This window comes from Chlorocebus sabaeus, chromosome 7, assembly GCF_047675955.1.
Source record: "Chlorocebus sabaeus isolate Y175 chromosome 7, mChlSab1.0.hap1, whole genome shotgun sequence".
Classification (NCBI taxonomy): domain Eukaryota; kingdom Metazoa; phylum Chordata; class Mammalia; order Primates; family Cercopithecidae; genus Chlorocebus; species Chlorocebus sabaeus.
The window spans coordinates 1,350,938-1,374,491 of NC_132910.1; the positions used below are offsets into that span (position 1 = coordinate 1,350,938).

Below are 23,554 nucleotides of genomic sequence, written 5' to 3' on the forward strand. Positions count from 1 at the left end.
GGGATTATGCCCAAATGAGGTTTGGGGGGGCTAACCGTAAATAAACATTGAAGTAAATGTTATTTGCATCACGGCAGGCTTTATGTAAGCATTTTTGTGATACATTGAAATGTGTGAAATTCATATTTAACAAAGCTCTATTTCGTTGTATTTTTTCTTTTCTCAGATAGATAAGATATTTCAGAGATCCAATGTTAACCATCATTACATCAAGTGTCATGTTGTCAACTTTAGGTAATCACAGTTAATTTATTTGTATGATTATAAAAGGCAGTTTTGTATTATATAGTTATTCTTCAGTTATTTGCTTTGTATACAGGTCTAAAGATCTTAGATATATCAAGAGCGAAAATAGCTTAATGTTATTACATTTGTTATTCCTCCTGTATAGAGTTCCTGTAGTGATGGGGTTTCTTCAGTAGTGATGAAATATATTCTATGGGTTGTCCTTTTAAAGTCTTTTGCTTTTCTTATGGAAGATTCTTTCAATTATTAACTACTGCTCTCAATTTTACTGACTTTAAAAAATAACAAACAGCTATTATGAATTTTTGAATCACAGGAATATATATTGAATATATATTCACATATATAGTTTATGATTATATATATACAATGTTGGTGGATGTAACAAGTGCTTTAGATTTCTTTTTTAGAAAAAATAATTCTAGAATTGTCAAATACTCTCTCCTCCCTAAATATGATCAAGTTTTACAAGCAGGGAATAATTTAGGTATTAATACCTGTGTGACACAAGGGGAGAAAATCTATGACAATAAAATGTGTAAAATATTTATGTTGTATTTTCATGAAGATATAACTAATATTTAAGTAATAAAGTATGACATAATAATTACTGTGGCTGTGGCCTCATTCATTCTGGTTATTTTGCTTTTCAGGCCAAGTAATGACAATTTGAAAGCAGATGTATTGCTTAAATGTCAGTTTATTCCTAACAATGAGAACACAATAAAAATGCAAGCTGATAACATTTTGCATCAGAAGTTGAAATCAAATGAAAGCTTCTTGAAGATAGACACTTCATTACCTTATCTTAGAGGCAGGAAATACTATTTTTCTTTCATATTATAGTTACTCATTTTAATAACCTTCTCATATACAGAGAGAGCTTCTTTATTTCACCATAAAGAAAACTACTTTTCATTTTAAGTCTCTCGTTTACTTGATAATGAACAAACCTTTGATTGTGATAAGGAAGATTATCTTCTTTTGGCAAGTATGAAAATAATTATAAGTAAGAATTGTATGATAACCCAAATATAATAACATTTCTTCCTTTTTAAAAGAGATCTCAGTGGAATTGTTTGTGTTCATGCAGCATACATATGATAAAAGCCAACACTCTACTGTTGATACACAGTAGTAATCTATAGTGTCTGACTCTCTTGAAATACTCTTTCCAATCTGAATCCAGAATGTGAAAGTGGTATGGACGCACGAGTCACAATATGTAGGGCACAAACAAAATATGGGAGGAAGGAGGAAAGAGGCCTGGCATTGTAGGATACACTCTCATACCCTCTCTACAGCACACAGGATAGGATTGGCCCGGGACATGGAGTGGGCAGAATGACAAGAAAGACATCGGACTTGGATAGTATCTGTCTGAGGCATGGAGACACCATCTTATTTGCAACACAGACACAAAGAACTGATTGATAAGTGTTCAGGATATGAAATTAAATAAAGTTTATTATAATTCTAAAACTACTAGCTGCCTCTCAGGAATTAGCTTTGAAGTTGTCATGTTTTACCAGAATTTGTTTAACTTTTGCAATGAGATTATAAGACTGATCGAAAATTACAAATTATCAGTAAATCTTCACTCAGTACCTTTTCCCAGAACTATTCTGGGAGGTTAGAGCATATACATTATAGTATGTTAACAGAAGATAAAATTATGTTGTAGATTTGACCAAAGTCAGAAAGAAGAAAAAATAGCTTGAAGATAAGAATGAGTAGTCTCTGAGAAATATCCAACATTCAGTTCCATTAGTTATGCAGACAGGACAGAATAGACTCTGACTTCAAAGCACTGGACTATAAATAGCAGAGACAACACTTCCTGAAGGAAATGTTTTGTTGAGGAGGTATAGGTATCTGTCAAGTGTAACTTTACTTTTAAGTCAAATGTTAACATCTTAAACTCATTATTTCTGGACCTATCCCTCACTCCTACCCCGGCATCTGCTTTATGGTACTAGAGGGACTTAGATCCTTTCACAGTGTTGCTGGATGTGGGGAGGAGGGGGTGATTTAGGTCTCATTATTGGTTCATGTAGGCATCTACTGGTGATGCGTCACCCATCACCAGATACTCAGTTGCTTGTCTAAGCAAGTTATTGTTGAGATGATCCTTATTCCCAACCAAAGGCTTCCGTGCAATGGTAATTCCTTATACTTACATACTTCACAAGGGTGCTTGGGAGTTGCTTTGATTTGTATATTTTTTATTTCATGTTTCTCTCCAAAAGATATAACTTTCTGAACACAGGAAATATGCCTGCTGTAGTCACAAGCACATCCCCAGCATTAGCATAGAACTCAACACAAGACAGAAACATGGTATTTGTGAGATGTTTTATCTTTAACTCTATAAAACAACTCAATTTCTTCAAAGTGGGCAGGAAAAAAGAGGGAACTTTTAAAAGTAATAATACAACAGAAAACTGAAGACCTTAAAATCATTTCTCTTTCCATATAGAGTTTTAGAACTGTATAGGGGAAAAAAGGTGAGAGGTTGCATATTTCACAATTTTAAAACTAGAGTTGAATTTTATAGGATAAGAAACATCATTTAAATATAAAGAATATAAAGAAAAAATGCATGGAATGCATTCAGAAAGACTGCAGATGATGGTAGAGAGAACGCTAGTCTAGGACTTAGAAGACCTGTATTCTAGCAATGACAGTAGTCAGCCCTGCAAAAGTTGCTGAAACTGTGCATCAGTTCCTGTTTTGCAAAAATAAGATAATAAATGTAGAACTTACTCTTTAGGAAGGTGTAAAAGTGCTTTCAAATTTACTAAGAAAGAATAAGTGAATTTAATGTATTATTTGATGGACTTTCTCAGATATCTAGGCTCTTTTCTGTAAGTTTTATAGTTTTACATTTTAAACTTACACTTTTTCTACATGTTACATTTTTTCTGGAAGTTTCATAATTTTACATTACATTATATTTTACATTTAAGTTTATAATCCATTTTGAGTTAATTTTCTACACCGTGACATTTAGGTAGAGGCTTTTAAAATTTTTTTAATTGACGTTCCATTATTCCAGTACCATTTGTAAAAACGTTATTCATCTTCCATTGCGTTACTTTTGCTCCTTTGTCAAAAACTAATTAGGTATATTGGGCATACTAGTATGAATCTACTTTTGGGTTCTCCATTCTTTTCCATTGATTTAGGTCTATCCTTTCACTGGTACCATACTTTCTTGATTACTGCAACAGTATATTAAGCCTTAACTGGTAAAAATGATTTATCCCACTTTATTCTCCTCTACCAAAATTGTTGTGGCTACTATAGTTGTTGATGGGTTGATCCTTTATCATTACATAATGTGCCTCTTTGGCCCTAGTAATGTTCCATGCTTTGAAATTTACGTGATCTGATACCAATACTCCTCTTTAAAATTGTTTTTATGATTTATCTTTTCCATTCTTTTACTTTCAGTTTATCTATGTAGCTTGTTTGAAATGAGTTTCTTTTTTGGTCAATTAAAAAATAAAACATTAAAAATTTTTTTTCTTAAACTTTTAAGTTGAGGGGTACATGTGCAGGATGTGCAGGTTTGTTACACAGGTAAACATGTGCTTTGGTGGTTTACTACACAGATCAACCCATCACCTAGGTATTAAGCCCAGCATCCATTAGCTATTCTTCCTGATGCTCTCCCTCCTCCCACCACCTGCTTTCCAACAGGCCCCAGTGTGTGTTGCTCCCCTTCATGTGTCTATGTGTTCTCATCATTCAGTTCTCACTTATAAATGAGAATATGTGATGTTTGGTTTGCTGTTCTTGTGTTAGTTTGCTGAGGATAATGGCTTGCAACTCCATCCATGTCCCTGCAAAGGACATTATTTCAATCCTTTTTATGGCTGCGTAGTATTCCATGGTGTATATACACCACATTTTCTTTATCCAGGCTATTATTGATGTACATTTGGGTTGATTCTGTGTCTTTGTGAATAGTGTTGCAATGAACGTACGCGTGTGTGTATCCTTGTAATAGAATGGTTTCTATTCCTTTGGGTATATACCCAGTAATGGGATTGCTGGGTCAAATGATATTTCTGCCTCTAGGTCTTTCAGGAATCGCCACACTGTGTTCCACAATGGTTTAATTAATTTACATTCCCACCACCAGTGTAAAAGCATTCCTTTTCCTCTACAACCTTGCCAGTCTCTGTTGTTTTGTGACTTTTTAATAGTAGCCATTCTGACTGGTGTGAGATGGTGTCTCATTGTGGTTTTGATTTGCTTTTCTCTAATGATCAGTGATGTTGAGCTCTTTTTCATATGTTTCTTGGCTGCATATATGTCTTCTTTTGAGAAGTATCTGTTCATGTCCTTTGCCCACTTTTTACTGAAATTTTTTTTCCTTGTATATTTGTTTAAGTTCCTTGTGGACTCTGGATATTAAACATTCGTCAGATGGATACGCTGTAAAATTTTTCTCCCATTCTGTAGGTTTCTGTTCACCCTGAGGGCAGTTTCTTTTGCTGTGCAGAAGCTCTTTAGTTTAATTAAATCCCATTTGTCAATTTTTGCTTTTGTTGAAATCGCTTTTGCACTTTAGTCATGAAATATTCTCCCATTTCTATGTCTTGAATGGTATTGCCTAAATTTTCTTCTAGGGTTTTTATAGTTGTGGGTTTTACATTTAAGTCTTTAATCCATCTTGTGTTTTTTATTTTATTTTATTTTATTTTATTTTATTTTATTTTATTTTATTTTTGAGATGGAGTCTTGCTCTATCACCAGGCTGGAGTGAAGTGGTGGGATCTCGGCTCACTGCAACCTCCACCTCCCGGTTCAAGCGATTCTCCTGCCTCAGCCTCTCTAGTAGCTGGGACTACAGGCATGTGCCACCATGTGCAGCTAATTTTTTTTTTTTTTTTGAGACGGAGTCTCGCTCTGCACCCGGGTTGGAGGGCAGTGGCCAGATCTCCGCTCACTGCAAGCTCCGCCTTCCGGGTTTATGCCATTCTCCTGCCTCAGCCTCCCAAGTAGCTGGGACTACAGGCGCCCACCACCTCGCCCGGCTAGCTTTTTGTATTTTTTAGTAGAGACGGGGTTTCACCATATTGGTCAGGCTGGTCTCGATCTCTTGACTTCATGATCCACCTGCCTCGGCCTCCCAAAAGTTAATTTTTGTATAAGCTGTAAAGAAGGGGTCCAGTTTCAATTTTCTGCATATGGCTAGCCAGTTCTCCCAACACCATTTATTGAATAGGGAATCCTTTCCCAATTGCTTGTTTTTGTCAGATTTTTCCAAGATCACATGGTTGTAGACATGTGGTCTTATTTCTGAGATATCTATTCGGTTCCTTTGGACTACGTGTCTGTTTTTGTACTGGTACCATGCTGTTTTGGTTACTGTAGCCTTGCAGTATTGTTTGAAGGTCTTTGTACCTCTGGCAGAATTCAGTTTCGAATCTGTCTGGTCTTGGGCTTTTTTTTTTTTTTTTTTTTTTTGGTTGATAGGCTATTTATTACTGCCTTAACTTCAGAACCCATTACTAGTCTGTTCAGGGATTCAGTTGCTTTTTGTTTCAGTCTTGGTTGGGCATATGTGTCCAGGAACTTATACATTTCTTCTAGATTTTCTAGTGTATGTGCATAGATGTGTTTACAGTACTCTCTGATGGTTGTTTATATTTCTGTGGAGTCAGTGGTGATATCCCCCTTATCATTTCTGATTGTGTTTATTTGAGTCTTCTCTCTTTTCTTCTTTATTAGTCTAGCTGACAGTCTATTTTATTAATTAAAAGCAAACAGCTGCTGGATTTGTTGATTATTTAAAGGGTTTTTCATGTCTCTGTCTCCTTCAGTTCTACTCTGATCTTAGTTATTTCTTGTCATCTGCTAGCTTTGGGGTTTATTTGCTGTTGATTCTCTAATTCTTTTTTTTTTTTTCTTAAAAAAATGTTTATTTGGAAAAGTCAGCCTCTTACACAAGGTTTTGTATCTATGCTTTTAACTCTGTCAATTACAGTGGTATTTTAAATGCATTGAATATAATTCATTGAATATCTATATCTTTCTGCCTCAATTTAAGTGATATTAGGTTAAAAAAATATTTACAGTTTTCATTCTGGTCCACCTTCCCTCCTTATCCTTATACTGAATCAATTTCTCTAATTTTCAGGTAAGTGAAAGGGGTCACAAAATTTCTAGGTTTGTGTGGAGAGTAAGAATGCATCCAACAATTCAACAACGATTTTCTGTAAGGCCTTCTCTGAAAAAAGAGAAAGAATTACTTATTAAAACTAAGCACACTTAGCAACTTCTTTCCCAATCCTATCTTTATTCGTTTGTCTGGTGCCAAATTTTTCTGGCCCTTTTTAATTTGCAAACATTAAAAAATAAAATTAAAAAACAAAAAAAAGAACACAACAAAACACCAAACACACACATATCTTATGCATAGCACTAAGCTGGAAGCAGATATAAATGGGACCACTGTGAATCAAAGGGAAAAAATTCCAGGAAAAAAAAATTCCAATAGCTTCACAGTTTAACTGAGGTTTTGGAAAAACTTAAGTGAATTCAGCTGATGTTTGAAGTATCTGTCTACATTTAATTAGGTGTGTTGTATTTACCAAGGAGGCACAAATATGTAGTTTTGTAGATTTTAATACTAACTTTTCCAGTGAGAAAAATAATACCAGGTGATTTCAAAAAGGGCAGTGATCTATAAACACTCAAAATGCATCTTTGAACAGGGGAGCAAAAATAGCTAATTTAATGAAAACAAACCTTAAGCACTGCACTTGGCTTCTAATAAGCATTCCAAGAAAAGGTACCTGAGAGGGGTTGACAAGTACACTGTGTCTAGAACAGCCAAGATGTTGCCAAAGTTTTATGCTTTGAATTTCCTAAATATGTAGCTAGCAGAAACATATGCCAGAAATCTACTGATGCTAGTAAAATATTTGTCAGCATTTTATAAAATCTCTAATTTTCATCCAATATTTCTGTTCATAAATCTTCCAGTGAAAATGTCTGAAATATATTACATGTAACAATGAAGCAAGATTAATTTTAAATTTTGGATTTGCCTCAGACAAGCTAGTTGTTATTTTTCCTTTTAACACAACACTCGAAATAGATGAATTCAGCAAAAATGGTTTAAGAAGTTAAGGCTCTCTAGAGTTCTAATGACTAAAACTTAAGGCACATAGTATAATCTTTATGACACTATTAAAAGCGAAGATTAAAACAAAACAAAACAAAACCTACTTCTTTCCCGCATCTTTTGCTACCAATCACTCCCTCCTCAAAGCATATGTCACTTTAAATTCAGGCTATTGGTAAGGAGTCAAACAAAAATCCCACCAATGAACAACTGGTATGATTTCCACACAAATGTCTACTATTTGCATTGAGCACCACTGGTAGATTACAGGCCAGTAGAATATTTTCAGATATCCTGGGTCATCAACTGCTCAATTTTACCCTTCAGCCCCATGGATTCAGACTGGACTGTCCTCCTCCTTGAGCCCTTCTTCTGTGTCTTTCTGGTCCGGAGATTCTGCTGCTTTGGTAACTTCCTTTGGCTTTCCAGCAACATCTATACTGGTATCTTCCTCTTTACTTTCCTTTTTCTGCTCATTTGCTTTCTGTTCTTTTGCCAAAAGTCGATAATTGATGCCCATGCCAATGAAGAGATAGATACCGGAAATAATTAGGACGACGCCACATGCCCAGTATGTGTATTTGTAGTCTCCACACATGTCACTGAGCCGACCTAAAAGTGGTGGCCCCAGGAGGACAGGACAGCATTCCACAATGGTCACCAATCCCACAGCGCTGGAGAACCTCTGGGGTCCAACAAGGTCCATCAGTGTTTCAAACAATACGGAGCTGAGCCACCCAAAGGCAAATCCAAAGAATCCCGCATAGACACAGAATCCAACATAGGTACTGGATAAAGGTGCTAGCATATGACACACTCCATTTGCAACAATAGAAGCCACAAAGAAATACTGAATTCGAGGTCTTATTGGCTTTGTGTTGGCTACAAGTCCCATAGATGGTCTGGCTACCATGTCAACAAAAGCCAGAATGGAAAGAAGGAAGGCAGACTTCTCACTAGAATAATGCTGACTCTTCCCATAACTACTAAGAAACACTAAAGGTGCAAAGAGTCCAAAAAATATGATCACATTTCCAGAGAGGTATAGTAAAAAGCCTCTGTGGGTGAATAGGGTTAAGTCCAGGAACTGATTGTTTGGAAGACTGATCGTTTCTCCCGTTTAGGGTGTCTTCCAATAAGATCCGTATTTGCATCATGCAGACTTTTTTTTACACCAGATTTTCCAGCTTTCTGAAGGGATGCTTTAGACTTATCTTTCCCTGCCTTGGTTGGTTTGGGCCCGATTGGTCGCATGAGGGCTCCAGCGACACAGCAGTTTAGTAGCAAGCCTCCAAGAATTAGAAAGCTTCCTCTCCATCCAAAGATACCAAAGAAAACCTGATTGAGGGGGGCCAGAGTACAGAGGAACACAGGGCTGCCTGCCATGGCCAGTCCGTTGGCCAGTGGTCGCCTTTTGTAGAAATACTTGCCAATCATGGTTAGAGCTGGATTCAAGTTGAAGGCAAGCCCAAGACCTCCAACGAATCCAATACAGAAGTACAGTTCCTGTACAGTGTTACAGAAAGAAGCTGCAATCAAGCCACAGCCTGACAAGCAGCCAGCAATAATCATGACTATACGACTTCCATATTTATTCACCAGGATACTGCTGATAGGACCTCCACCATACATGACAGCCAACATTATGGAGGATATCCATGACACTTCGCTGGTGGTGGCATGGAATATACTTTCAATCTCTTTGAAGAAGACAGTAATAGACTTGGGAAATGCATAAGAGAAGCCGATGGAAATGAAAGCTCCAATTACCACTGCCCAGCCCCAGCCTCCATCTGGGGGGGTGTATCCAACTGGACCTCCAACTGCTGGTGGCATTTTAAGTGTAGATAAATTCCAAAACGCAGGTCAAATACAAATATCGTTATAAGCGCGGATCGCAGCGCCGAGCGTGTGCGTGACGTGGTGGCGCGGGCTGGAGTTCCACGGGGCCCAGGGTCCGACTCCCGTCCTTCGCTCGCTGCCTGGTTTACTTGTTCCAGCACCTACGCGGCCATCCAGTCACGTAGCAGCTCACCACTTTGATTCTCTAATTCTTTTAGTTGTAATGTTAGGTTGTTGATTTGAGATCTTTCTAGTTTTCTGATGTGGGCATTTAGTGTTATACATTTCCCTCTTACCACTACTTTAGCTGAATGCCAGATACGCTGGTAAATTGTCTTTTTGTTCTCATTAATTTCAAAGAAGTTATTGATTTCTGCCTTAATTTCATTATTTACCCAGGAGTCATTCAGGAGCAGATTGTTCAATTTCCATGTAGTTGTGTGGTTTTGAGTGAGTTTCTTAATCTTGAGTTCTAATTTTATTGCGCTGTGGTCTTATAACTGCTTGTTATAATTTCAGTTCTTCCGACTATGTGATCAATTTTAGAGTAAGTGCCATGTGGCGATGTGAAGAATGTATATTCTGTTGTTTTGGCTGGAGATTTCTGTAGATATATATGAGGTCTGCTTGATCCAGAGCTGAGTTCAGGTCCTGAATATCTTCGTTAATTTTTCTGTCTCGATGATCTGTCTAACACTGTCAGTGAGATAATAAAGTATTTTCACTATTATTGTGTGTGAATATAAGTCTCTTTGTAGGTCTCTAAGAATTTGCTTTATGAATCTGCTTCTGTATTGGGTGCATATATATTTAGGATAGTTAGCTCTTCTTGTTGAATTGAACCCTTTACCTTTATGTAATGCCTTTCTTTGTCTGTTTTTATCTTTGTTTGTTTAAAATCCGTTGTGTTAGAAACTATGATTGAGACCCCTGCTTTTTTCTGTTTTCCACTTGCTTGGTAAATTTTCCTTCATCCCTTTATTTTGAGCCTATGTCTGTCTTTGCACATGAGATGGGTCCATTGAAGACTGCATACTGATGACTCTTGACTCTTTATTCAGCTGGCCATTCTGTGACTTTTAACTGGGGCATTTAGCCAATTTATATTTAAAGTTAGTATTATTATATATGAATTTGATCCTGTCATCATGATGCTAGCTGGTTATTCTGCAGACTTGTTTATGTGTTGCTTCCTAGTGTCATTGGACTGTATACTTCCATGTATTTGTAGTGGAATATTATAGAACGCTTCGTAAATCTTTGTGTCATCCTTGTGTAGGGGCCAGGCTAATCTTCTCTGTATTGTTCCAATTTTAGTATATGTGCTGCTGAAGTGAGCACGGAGTTTCTTATAAACCACATTGTTGAGTTATGTTTTTAAAATCCATTCTGCCAACCCTTGTCTTTTAATTGTTATGTTTAAACCATTTACATACTAATTATCGATACGTTAGGGTTTAAGGCTTTCATTTTATAATTTGTTTTCTGTTTGATGTGTCTTATTTCTCTGTTCCTTTTTTCTTATCCTTTTGTGAGTAACTTCAATACTTTTTATAATTTTATTTTGATTTACTTATGGCTTTTTAAAATTCATCAATTTGTGCAGTCATCTTAGAGGCTATTGTGAGTATTATCATTATATACATAACTAATCACAGCCTAGTGGTGCTGACATTTTACCACTTCAAATGAAATGTAGTGGTAACATTTCATTTGAATGTACTTCAGTTTGGGTCTCTTTAACCTACCTACTTTTAAAGTATACTTATCTTAAATATTTCTTCAACATACATTCAGCACAACATCAGTTGGTGTCATATTTTTTCCTTCAACCATAAAATATATTTCTTTAAGAAACTCATTAAATGAAAGATAGTCTTTTGTTTACTTTTATTTTTATCCATTCTGTAGCTTTCTTTTCTTTCTGCACATTCTAGCCTCCTGTAATCATTTGCTTTTTGTTTGGATACTGTTGTTTAGTCATTATTTAAGGGAAGATTTGTTAGAAATAAATTCTTTTTGTTTCTCGTCATCTGAGAATATACTTATTTCTTCTATATGTCTCAAAGAGTTTCATGGGTTATGAGATTCAGGGTTGATAATTCTTTTTTTTTTCAGAACTTGAAAAATGCTGTGCCACTTTCATTTGGCCTTCATGGTTTCAGATGAGAACCACTGTTACTGAATTGGTGTTCTGCTTCAGGTAATGCATCGTTTTTCTCTGTATGCTTTTAAGATTTTTTTCTTTCATTTTTAGTAGTTTAGTTATGATGGGTCTTGGTATGGATTCTTGCAATTCGTACTCTTTGGGATTTACTCATCTTCTTGAGTCTGTTGGTCTCTATTGTTGGCCAAATCTGGGGAGTTTTCAATAATTAATTCTTTGAATATTTTTCAGCCTCACACTTATTTTCCTCTCCTTCTGAAAATCGAATGATACCAATGTTAGATCTTTTGCTACTGTCCCACAGATCCCAGAGGCTTTGTTCATTTTCTTCAATCCATTTATACTCTGTCTTCAGACTGAGTGAATTCTATTGATTTATACTCAAGTTTACTAACTTCATTTTCCATCTTTTCTACTCCACTATTAGCACCATCCATCAGATTGGTTCATTATTATTGTTGTTGTTATTTTGCTTATTGTATTATTCAGTCCTATAATCTTTCGTTTGGTCCTTTTTTATAATTTCTATTTATTTGCTGAGATTTTCTAGTTTTTTTTGTTTCAAGATAATTTATACTTTATTTCTAAATCACTTTTATGGCGGGTCTTTAAAATACACATCAGACACATCCAACATCTTATTCATCTCAGGATTGGCATTGGTTGTCTTTTCTCATTTAGATTATAGTTTTCCTGTTTTGGGGTATGATGAGCAATTTTTCTTTGTATTCTGAACATTTTAGTTACATTAGGAGACTTCTGATTCGATTTAATTCTTCTACTTTAACAGATAGGCAACCTGTTTAGGTTTAGAGTACAGATTCTTTGTTGCTTCAGTGACAATTTAATTTTCATATCCTTGCAATACTATTCTGCACTTCCTCTTGATTACTGTTTCCCGTCCCTTTTGTGGGAGTAGAACATGCTTCCCTGGGCTGCCTTGAATCAGTGGGCCACCCTTTGTGGAGGGGTGCTGGGCCTGAGTCTCCTTATGTTTCTGAGTAGATGCAGGTCTCTGCTGCCACTGTCTTTGTGGGTATATCAGTCTGCCAGGTAGTTCCTGGTTTTGAAGTGTGGATTGGGATGGTCAAGGGCTTTCTGCTGTCACTGCTGCTGGCAGAACGGACTGCCAGGACTTGGCTGCGAAGCAGAAGGTTTGAATTTGCCATTAGCTGTCTGTTGTGCTTTCCCTTTCCCAGTACTTTGGAGAGAGAGAACAGACATGTATTGGGATCATTTTGTCTATTCCTGTTGATGATTACAAATTGCAGGCCTTAGGTCCCCAGTCCAGCGTATATGTGAAATAAAAAGAAAATCCAAGAACATGCACCACTTGTCCTTCCTTAAATTCTGAAGTCTCTAGCCATTCTGTCTTCTTCCTTCTAGCTTTCAGAGTTCTTTTATTGTTATTTGATGAATAATTTTTAGATTACCTAGTTGTTTTTACAAGAGAAGAGCAGGGAAAAGTGAGTCTACACAATCTTGTTCTAGAACTAGAGGTATTAAACCTCTTTTATCCTGCAGATGGAACACATGTATTACATAATGCTCACATTTGATATACAGCACCATCATGGAAATTCAACAATAGTTTTTACATAAATGGAGATGCGTTTAGGATTGAGCTAAACTTAGCTGTGAACTAACTATAATTCTACCCCTCTCCCACCACTCCATAACCTATAGAGAATGGCACTAAACTATAATTGATGTTACAGTGAAATGTATGCAGCACAAGCTTTTGCCTCACGAATTATTAAATCATGTTCCAGCTGGGCATGGCAGCTCACTCCTGTATTCCCAGAACTTTAGAAGGCCAAGGCAAGAGAATTGCTTGAGGCCAGGAGTTTGAGGCTGCAGTGAGCTATGATTGTATCACTGCACTCCACCCTGGGCAACAGAGTGAAACCCTGTCCCTAAAAAAATAAAAATAAATCATGTTCTTAATAAATTTGCCTCATAATATTATTGTGAGGATATAATAAGCAAATAAATTTTGTCACAGAACCTAATATACAAGGCTTAGTAAACTATTAGTTATGATTGCCACTTATTTATTCACTCAGCAAGTATTTATCGAGAACCTATTTGTGCCAAAAATTAAAGTCTCTGCTTCATGGAACTAATATTCTAATTGTGGTAAGGAACATAATAACTAGATAAAAAATAAACAAAGTCATATCAGATAATTTGAAACTCCATGCAGAGAACAGAGAGAGGAAAAAGCTACTTTAGATTTGGTTGTAATGGAAGTTCTCTCTGAGGACAGGATTTTAAAGCTGAGATCTGAGTGGCAAAGGGAAACCAACCATAAAAAGGCCAAGAGAAATAAGCATTTCTGGCAAAAGGTACAGCTAGAACAAAGATTGCAGGCAGAAATACCTTTGTACAGTTAAGAAACAGGAAGGCCAAGGTGGCCATTGAGTCATGACTGAAAGCAACAGCAGAGCCACTTTGCCATCAGAGACGTAAATAAGGATCATATCATGTAGGGCCAGGTAGGAAGTTTGATTTATTCTAGAAGCCACGGAAACCATTAGTGGCAAAATTTAATTCTAAGGAATTTACTCTAATAAACTTAATCATACTTTCCTGCATATGAACTCAATGTGCCACTTTAGAGTCTGACCTGAATTAAAGACTCATCAGTTTTCAGGCTCACCAAAACTCCACATTGGCTTTCATCTTTACAAAATGTGGGTCTAGATTGCTCATTATACAAACTAGGATACAGAACAATTCAAATAATTTGGGAGGACAGTCACAGATTATGGTTTTCTTTATTTCACATTTTGAAAAAAATGACTAACAAGATAGCATGCTTTGAGGTTTTCTTAGCACATTGGTGAATTTTGATTCCACAGGGAGCATCCCTGGACCAAGCGTAGATTACCAGACTTCTAAGATGCATTCATGGCGAAGACTATTCCTGGACTCTTCTGTTTTAACTTATATTTTGAAAAAATGGTGTGGCATTGATTAACTAGAAGACTCCTTCCTTTATGGCAAATTGTATCTTTCTTTGTGCCAGTGATCTTGTAACCATAAACCAGGATTTTCTGGAGTCCACATACAGTCAAAAGAGTTCAATTTACATCTAGGCTTCTCCTTTACATAGGATTTTATTCTATTGCCTTTGAATTAAAAATTTCCTGACTGATGCAGTTCCTCTCAACCAGAAAAAGTCATATCATGTAGGAATAGTATTTTAAATTATAATAATTTAATCACTGAGCATCTTCTGGTTTTTTTTTTCAGATATGAATGCAGCACAAGCAGAACACATTCTTAACAGCTGTAAGTTCAAGAATATCACTGAGATGTTTATAAACCAAAGAACAAAACTCAAAACGTTTAGCATTTCTCTTTTTCCATGTTTACTCTTTCTCAAAAGTATATAATATCTCTAGATGGATATGCAATTTGATTCTCCTCAAGGGAAAAATTACTAGTCATAATTGAGAATATCTGTATGTATTCCTTGAAAATGTTTGCTCTTCCTCACAGAAAGTTTCGCTAATGTCTTCTTTAACAGTTTTCTTTTATTTCATTGTATTTATTTTTATTTGGCCTTCTTTGTTAAAGTAGTAAATTTTGTTTAGTGGTTAAATGACACCCAAAAACTTTAATATAGAAACTTTGATGTTTATGCTATAGTAGTATTTTGGTTGCCATATTAGACATGCATTTTTTAAAAACTACATTTGTTATTTTCTGCAATAAATAGTGTACACTTGGCACTCAATAAATGTTATTAGGGTACACTGCTGCACGTAACAGCATGACCTGGAAGAATGTGAAAAACCACATTTTAAAATGATGTTGTTGGCCGGGCGCGGTGGCTCAAGCCTGTAATCCCAGCACTTAGGGAGGCCGAGACGGGTGGATCACGAGGTCAGGAGATCGAGACCATCCTGGCTAACACGGTGAAACCCCGTCTCTACTAAAAAATACAAAAAACTAGCCGGGCGAGGTGGCGGGCGCCTGTAGTCCCAGCTACTCCGGAGGCTGAGGCAGGAGAATGGCGTGAACCCGGGAGGCGGAGCTTGCAGTGAGCTGAGATCCGGCCACTGCACTCCAGCCCGGGCTACAGAGCAAGACTCCATCTCAAAAAAATAAATAAATAAATAAATAAATAAATAAATAAATAAATAAATAAAATGATGTTGTTTTAAATTCACCAGAGAGAGTGTTAAATAATTTTGAAAATGTTAATACTTACTTAAAGTGTGAATAATCACATTTTATCAATGTGTATTACTATTCGTTTATTTAACATTAACTTCAATAGTTTTTTTAAGGTAAGACACATTTGTAGATATTTCTACCCTTAACTATGTGCCAAACATACCTACACATGTTTATAACCTGAAATTAGCTATCTTATTTCCTTCTTACAGGTTGTGGTTTAGGGAAGGAGTTTCCATCCGTGGAAAGAATTGCTGATGGTTGGATTGCAAGAAAAGGTGATTGGCCCTGGCAAGTGAGCCTGCAGGTGGAGGGGATCCATTTGTGTGGCGCATCTTTGATCAGTGAAGAGTGGCTCCTGACCGCGGCTCACTGTTTTGACTTATGAGTTCCCAGTCTATACCCATGGGATCACTAGCTTCGCCTCTTTTTCATCTCTTCATATCCGATAGTTCTGTCTTTTGCATTTCCTTTATAAACATCTTAGGCTGCAGCCTGGTCAACATAGTGACACCCGTCTGTACTAAAAATACAAAAATTAGCTGGACATGGTGGCATGTGCCCGTAGTCCCACCTACTCATAAGGCTGAGGCAGGAGATCGCTTGAACCCAGGAGGCAGGAGTTGCCATGAGCTGAGATCACACCATCGCACTTCAGCCTGAGTGACAGAGTGAGACTCCATTTCAAAAAACAAACAAACGAACAAACACCCAAAAAAGAAAACATCTTAGACCTCCCAGTGCCACTTATGATTGTCCAGCAGGGTTAGGAATAAATGACAGTTAACTGAAGAATAGTAGAAAAAATTAGAGAGAATATCTTCAGTTCCAACTGAAAATATACTCTCCAACAATCTCAATTTTAACTAGGAACAAGCCAGCACTGTCAAAGATTATGCACACTCACCTGTTCTCCTGAGAGATATTTTAGATAAAACAAACAAACAAACAAAAACTCTGTTAATCGTTTCCTGAACTATAGGTTATAGCTGATGATCCCACATGAATATCTTTGGTGCTGTGCTTTTATTCTTTGTATGTTTTTTGACAATTTAACATATAGAACACTTGGAAATAATACAGAGATACCGTAGCCCTAGTAAAATTTATATAAAATGGGAGAATATTCTGGGTAAGATGTTAAATAAAAAGAAAGCATGAGGAAACAATAAAAATATATAAAATATCACTCCAATTTTACATCTCTTTCTCTTTATAACTATACATACATTTATATGATCGTGCCTTGATATGAGTGTATAAGTGAATCTGTGTGTGTATATGTCTACTTAATAATTATGTTTTCTTAAATTAATTTGTGTTATTTATATAATCAAAAATGGCGATAATATAGAATAATGTAGAATAACATACAAATAAAAACTTCCTTCAAGGAGAGTAATTTAAGCTGCCTTGGAATGGGGGTTTGTTATCAAGTAGATGAAAGCAAAGCAGTCGTAGGAGAGAAGCCTCAGATAAGAAGGTGAGATGGTCCCAATCAATTATTGCCTTAAAAAATTGGCCCCTCTCCCACATCTATGTCCTCTGCCCATCCAGAGTCCCGGGCAAATTTAAATTAGAAATGAACCAACTGTACTCCTTTTACTCTGATCGGTGAGAAAAATTCCAAACTGTAGATGGCTAGTTTTGGAATAACCCTGAGTCCCTCACTAATGAGAAGAAAGGTGGAGTCAATTATTATTCATGAGAACTATGCTGCCCATAAACATGATGATGATATCGCTGTAGTGAAGCTCTTCTCCCCCATCATATTTTCCAATGAGGTGCACAGAGTCTGTCTTCCAGAAGCTACTTCTGAAGCCTTATCTAAGAGGAAAGTGTTTGTCACTGGATGGGGAGCACTTAAATTAGATGGTGAGTATCTCAGTAAAACAACAAAGCAAAAAAATATAAACCTATCCTTCATTTGAACAAGGATATGAAATAAAATACAAAATCAAAAAAATAAGAGATGAAATCAGATGTCCCATGATAAATATGGCAAAAACAAACAAATAAGAAACAGATGTGATGAATTTCAAAAACTTTAGCACCATTACTATTACACAGCACCTATGTTTATTTTCTTTATATGGACTGTTTGGAAACTGGTTAGAGCTTTATTTTCCAAATTTATTAAAGCATATTTTTACATATTTTTTTCTTTCAAATGCTGTCTTTCATATGTGTAGTTTCTGCTATGACTGCTTGATTCATAAAGTATATAATTTGCAAGCACTAGTAATGATAAGCTTTCTCAATGCATCATGCAGCTAAACAGAAATAGCCTTAAGTGAATAAACTGAATGACTACTCTTTACCTAGCCCTAAATATTAAATGGGGTCCCTCTGGTCCGTGTATCTATGGAGCTGTTCTTCAACCTGAAACTTCATAAATTTGACAATAAACTACAAACATAGATGTTTAGATCCTGATATGACTTTCCCATTTTTATGTCTACTGCTTGACTTTTACATGTGAGGGTTTAATCTGCCCTCAAATTTCTAATTTTTGTTTCGGGCTCTTATTATGAAGTCATATGAGTCTAATCGGTTAATTTTTATAGAAGTAGACTTCCCTCCAATATACACTCTAAAATTCTGACGTTGAGTCCAGGTTGATACACTATCATTATAATCTCAGATTATGTAATCAAAATTTCCTAGCGATCTGCATTGTTCTATAGGAAATGGTGATGAGTATGAAGGGGAATTAAATGTTTTAAGACTTAAAACCACTTCCTGATAAAAGTAGAAAAGGAAAACATCTACTACTTGAGTAACACCATTACGCTTACTTCTATAATCTAACTAAACTAAACACCTCCTACTCCCAGAGTTTGGGAGTGATCTGGTACTTCATCGTGAATCATTCAAAGCCCAATAGTGTGCAGATTACTGTGCAATGAGCTATCTACTCTCATAAGTTGAATACAGTTCACAATAACATTATGGATTTGTAAGGCATCAAACTAAATTAATAGATATTTGATTGTATTTTTTTATTTTCCTGCACTTTGAAATGGAGATAAGGACATACTCAGGTTCTCTTCTCCTGCCTCCCAAGATTTAGCCAATCATATCTAATTAGAAATCTTGTTAACACAAAGAAGGTAACAACAGACACTGGGGCCTAATTGAGGATGGAGAATGGGAGGAGGGAGAGGAGCATTAAAAAAAAAAAAAAAAACCAGCTATTGGGTACTAGCCTTAGTACTTGAGTGATGAAATAACCTATACAACAAATCCCCAAGACACTAATTTACCACTGAATCTAAAATAATTTTTTTTAAAGAAAAGAAATCTTGTTACCAGACAGCTTGCAAAACAGAAACATTCTCCTCTCTGGATAGTTTCTTCCTTAAATAATTGGTAATGTAAAGTAGTTTGTCATATTGTCGAGCACTTGAATTTATTTTTTAAGCTGAGATTAAGATTATAAGCATTTGAAAATTGAGACTGAGCATTTTAGTCCAGGTAGCTAAAATAAAAATTCGCACACAGAAATTACAAATAGAATACAATTGATTAAAACTTGAGAATACCGTAAACATTTTAATGACACTGTACACAACAAAATAGATAGTATTGAATATTGCTAAGGCATTGACACAAATAAATAGATTGCATAAAGTCTATATAAAGAGCAGTTGGTGAGCAGACTGCCTCACTGGGAACATTTCAAGCAGAATGAGAGCTGGAAGAGAAAATGGCCATACAATGACCCTTTTAAAGATGATGACTGAGGTGGAGAAATTCACAATACCCTACAAAATCTTTAATGACTGTAGAGAATCTGGACTTAGTTTCTCAGCAAGACTGGCAATCTTAGGTGAGTAAATTTACTCATTTTAAAACAATTAGTTTTCTTGACAACAAATGACCAAATCCCTAGAAACCTAGATCTCTCCTTATAAAAGCACTAACTTTCTCTCCATCCAACATAAACCTTAAAGTGCAGCTTTAAGACCCTGAGGATCTTAAGTATATACCCTAATCTCTACAGTTCACTCTAATAGCATCCTTTTATCAAGAACTGAATATGATGCAAGGTACTGTCATAACTGATTATATTCATTGTTTTTTAACTTATAAACGTCTGAGCAAGGCATTATTTTCTCCTTTTCACAGGTGAGTTAAATGATGCTTAGTAACTTTCCCAAAGTCACATAGCTTGTAAATTGTGCAAATAGTGTTCAAACTCATATCTGCTCCTTCTAAGTTCAAGGCCCTCAAGCACATAATTATGCTAATTCATTGCTCAAATCAATACTACTGCCCTCCCTCATCCTCTCAATTGTCTTTGACCCTGTTGTAAACAAGGCATCCATCTTTATATGAAAGATTAGTACAGTCTTTAAAATAGAAGTTGCTCCTATTTTAAAGAAATGAGAAGAATATAATAGTTAAAACAATATTACATTCAATCAATAAGTGTGTGGTTAATTAACAAAATATAAGCTATGTCTTTTCTTGGTATGTGTTACTTACTCTGGTATTTGTTTTGGATAGCAAGTTAAGCTATTATCAGAGTAAGCATGGTTTTCCTATGAAGCAATAGCATTCCATCCATATTAAAGTTAAATCTGGTAGTACAGTAGTGTTCTATGCTGCTTTTCCTCAAGATTCACAGTTCCCAAAATAGCTGTGTCCTTTGTAAAGTAATGAAGAAGATTTCCGAGTAAGGTTAAGGTAAGCTGTAGCATATTCTCCTAGGTGGTACGAAATACTCTGGTTTCAAAAAGATCACCTCAATTAAAAAGCTTCTAACATTATTCCTTAACTGTGTGATCATGACAAGACTCCTAATCAGGTAAGTTTTGGTCTCCTCAACTGAAAAAGAGAATAGTTATATCTTTCTTTGGTGGCTGCTGCAAGGATTAAATAAGGTAGCAGGAGTAAACAAGCCAAATATGGCACCTAGTGAATAGAAACCACCCTATAAATGTAACTTGATTCTGAGCATTGTCATTCTCCAGAATCTTACAACTTCAAGATGAAGGTTTTGTCACTGGTCCGTTCTTTGTAAGACACAATTAACTATCATGGCAGCAATGCAGAAGTTCTTCATCTATTTATTTTTTCTTTCTTTCAGGTCCCTTTCCCAATATGCTGTGAGAAGTTGAGGTAGAGATCATAAGTAATGACACATGTAATCAAGTTCATGTGTATGGTGGTGCTGTATCATCAGGAATGATATGTGCTGGATTCTTGTCAGGAAAACTAGATGCCTGTAAGGTAAGAATAGATTGAAATCCACAAAAATGACTGTTAGTAGGAATGGCCTTACTGACCATAGAACAATATCATTTCACATGACTGCATGAAATTAACCTGTGGAGGAGAGTGTAAAATGAGGGAGTGGAATAATCCTGAGACATAATTCTCATTTAACACCCTATTGAGGAGAACTATCCCTAAAACGTGGTCACCAGCTGCAAATAGCACTCTCATTAGAGAAACATACTGAAAGCAGATAGTAGAAACCAAGTCAGGAAGCCATACAATAATTGCTTCAAGCCACAATCATAACCAGTAGTTAGGTATCTAATCCCTACTAATTGCAAGGCATCGCAAGATGGGACCTGCATCTATATCTATGGTCAGTAAAAGCATCCCACAGGTCCCACAGGTATCTAAGCCATTGACTTCAAACGACATACTTCCAGACATAATTATGCTATTAGAAACAAAACAAAAAAGTACATATTTATCTACATTTGTTCAGGGTAAAGTGTTACCTCACAGATCACATTTAGAAACTAATTCAATAAATAATATAATCATTAAACATTTTAGGAGAATATAAGTTTTAAATTTTGGATATGTAAAGGAATAAAAATAAGCAAATAAAATAATAAAAGTTTGAATTTGTAGCATTTGAAACTGGAACAGTTTAGTGATTTTTTGAAGAATTAAGAATGGCTTTGAGAATTTGATATATATGTGCACTTTTCTTATATGCAAAAGTGCCGCTGTTGATCTGCCATTGGCTGTCTGTCATGTGATTGTAATAAACATATTCACTTATTCATTCCATTTTTTGTCAACTGCAAGATACTGTAGCAGTTACTGAAGGAAGCATAAGCATTTGTTAAAATCACAATGAATCCACAATGAATTTATAATCTAATAATATAGCACACAAATAATTCAAACAAATAAATGAAAGGCGAGGGTTTGGCTACATATTCTAGAATACAGGGTCTCCCTCCACTCACTTTCCATCATGAGGGGAAGGAGAAGCAATGTGGGTGGTCCGAGATATAACTAGATCACATGGCTTAAAAGAAAAACCCAAATAAATCTATGTAAAAGCAGATCTCTCTTTTCACTGGTTCATATACGCTTGCTTCCTTTCACTGCTAGCATAGTGAAATACCAAGGACCTAAGTTAGGATGTGGGCCTAAGGAAAAGGAGCTAAGGAGGAGTTCTTTTAGTAGACCGAGGTTTTCACACTCTGTCCACTGACTCTGAAGGAGGTCAAGAAGTATGTGAAGAAAATGGAAGGGAAGGGAGCTAAAGGCACAAGACTCTAGAAGCCCATGTCTTCTTCAAACAGGATTTTTTCTCTTGTTTAAAAACTCTATAATGGGCTTCCACATAGTATTCTTTTGAATGAATAGGTACATTGTTAAAAGATCAATTTAAAATCATTTGTCTATACCAAGGTTTAAAGGTAAGAGGGAAGTCCTCATAACTTTAGACCAGTCCACTAGGGTTAGGGATTCCACCTTAGTTTGGGAGCAGAATATGTTCAGCAAGAAATAGCACACATTTGCATGGAGTGCCCTTTGCATATGTTGCTCCTCTCAAACCTACTGAGACATAGTGATATGATATCCAGGACATTTTCCTGTCAATTAATGTGAGTGGAATAAGATGAGATTCAAATTCACAGCCAGAGACTCCTTCTAGTTAACAGAAACAATGATGGAAGAGACACTAGGCATGAACCTGGGAGAGGCTTATGGACAAGGTGACTCGTTTATTGAGTCTTGAGGTTATCATTTATGTAAGACTAGAAGAACACAGTCCTGTGTCTTAGTTAAGCCTTCCTAGTCTCATGCGTAGTGTCATAGAATTTCGTTTTGCTCTGTCTAAACTAAAACTAAAAATTTTAGACAGCAAAACTAAAAATTGTACAAGGGTAAAACTGAAATCTTAGCTTTATTCACATTACCTTGTACCTGAAGGCATTAACAGGGAGTAAGTAATAAGCTCAATTATCATATTAATACTAATGGTAAGTAAAATACAATGATTTTACATATTTTGATCCAAGGTGTTAGTTTATTAGACATTCAGATGCCAATTAACCCATTTCTGACGTCCCTTTATTTATCAAATTGATCGTATTGTTTTCTTCTTCTTTTCCAGGGTGATTCTGGAGGTCCTCTGGTTATTGCACGTGATAGAAACGCCTGGTACCTTGTTGGAATAGTAAGCTGGGGGATAGACTGTGGAAAAGAAAACAAGTTGGGACTCTATACCAAAGTGACTCATTATCGAGACTGGATTAAATCTAAAACTAACATCTAATGCAACAATCATCTCAAATCCAAACTATAAATGTCATGTGTGGTCTCTAGAAAATTGTGTTTAGTGTGTGTCGCCACGTGTATTATCTTCGAGTTCAAAATCCAAAAAAATGTGATCTAATGACTTTCCCCTTAAACACGAAGAAGGCAGGCTTTCCTTCACATCGTCTGTTTTTCTCCTATGGGCACAGAAGATATTTCAGCTACACAAAGATCTACCATTGCTGCTAAGTGTCTCTGATTTGTTCATTTTTCTTTTTCTAAGACATACAATATTCCTTTCAGAGTGAGCCAGCAGTTGAATCAAAGTACCAATTGGCTAAGCATGCTCTACTTTTTCACTGAAACGGCATGCCTCCCGTACCTGATGGCTCCACAGCTTTAGTCTCTCCTGTCAAATATTCCTCATTAAGAATGTGTGAGTT

The 23,554-nt window shown here is 36.0% G+C and overlaps 1 protein-coding gene, 1 non-coding gene and 1 pseudogene across 2 annotated transcripts in view; 1 reads left to right on the forward strand and 2 right to left on the reverse strand.

Moving 5' to 3' along the window:
* Positions 1 to 23,298, forward strand: part of LOC119621068 (transmembrane protease serine 11G-like) — a 46,986-nt gene extending 23,688 nt beyond the window's left edge. Inside the window, 7 exon segments of the mRNA XM_073017797.1 lie at positions 167 to 234; positions 900 to 1,060; positions 14,658 to 14,696; positions 15,800 to 15,975; positions 17,207 to 17,462; positions 20,683 to 20,825; positions 22,969 to 23,298. Coding sequence (XP_072873898.1) covers positions 167 to 234; positions 900 to 1,060; positions 14,658 to 14,696; positions 15,800 to 15,975; positions 17,207 to 17,462; positions 20,683 to 20,825; positions 22,969 to 23,130 — 1,005 coding nt within the window. The 3' untranslated portion in view covers positions 23,131 to 23,298.
* Positions 6,166 to 9,418, reverse strand: LOC103235597 (monocarboxylate transporter 1 pseudogene; annotated as a pseudogene).
* LOC119621087 (U6 spliceosomal RNA) lies at positions 10,467 to 10,573 on the reverse strand. Its single transcript, XR_005237610.1, has one exon. It is a non-coding gene; the product is annotated as a U6 spliceosomal RNA (small nuclear RNA).
* Positions 23,299 to 23,554: the final 256 nt, after the last annotated feature.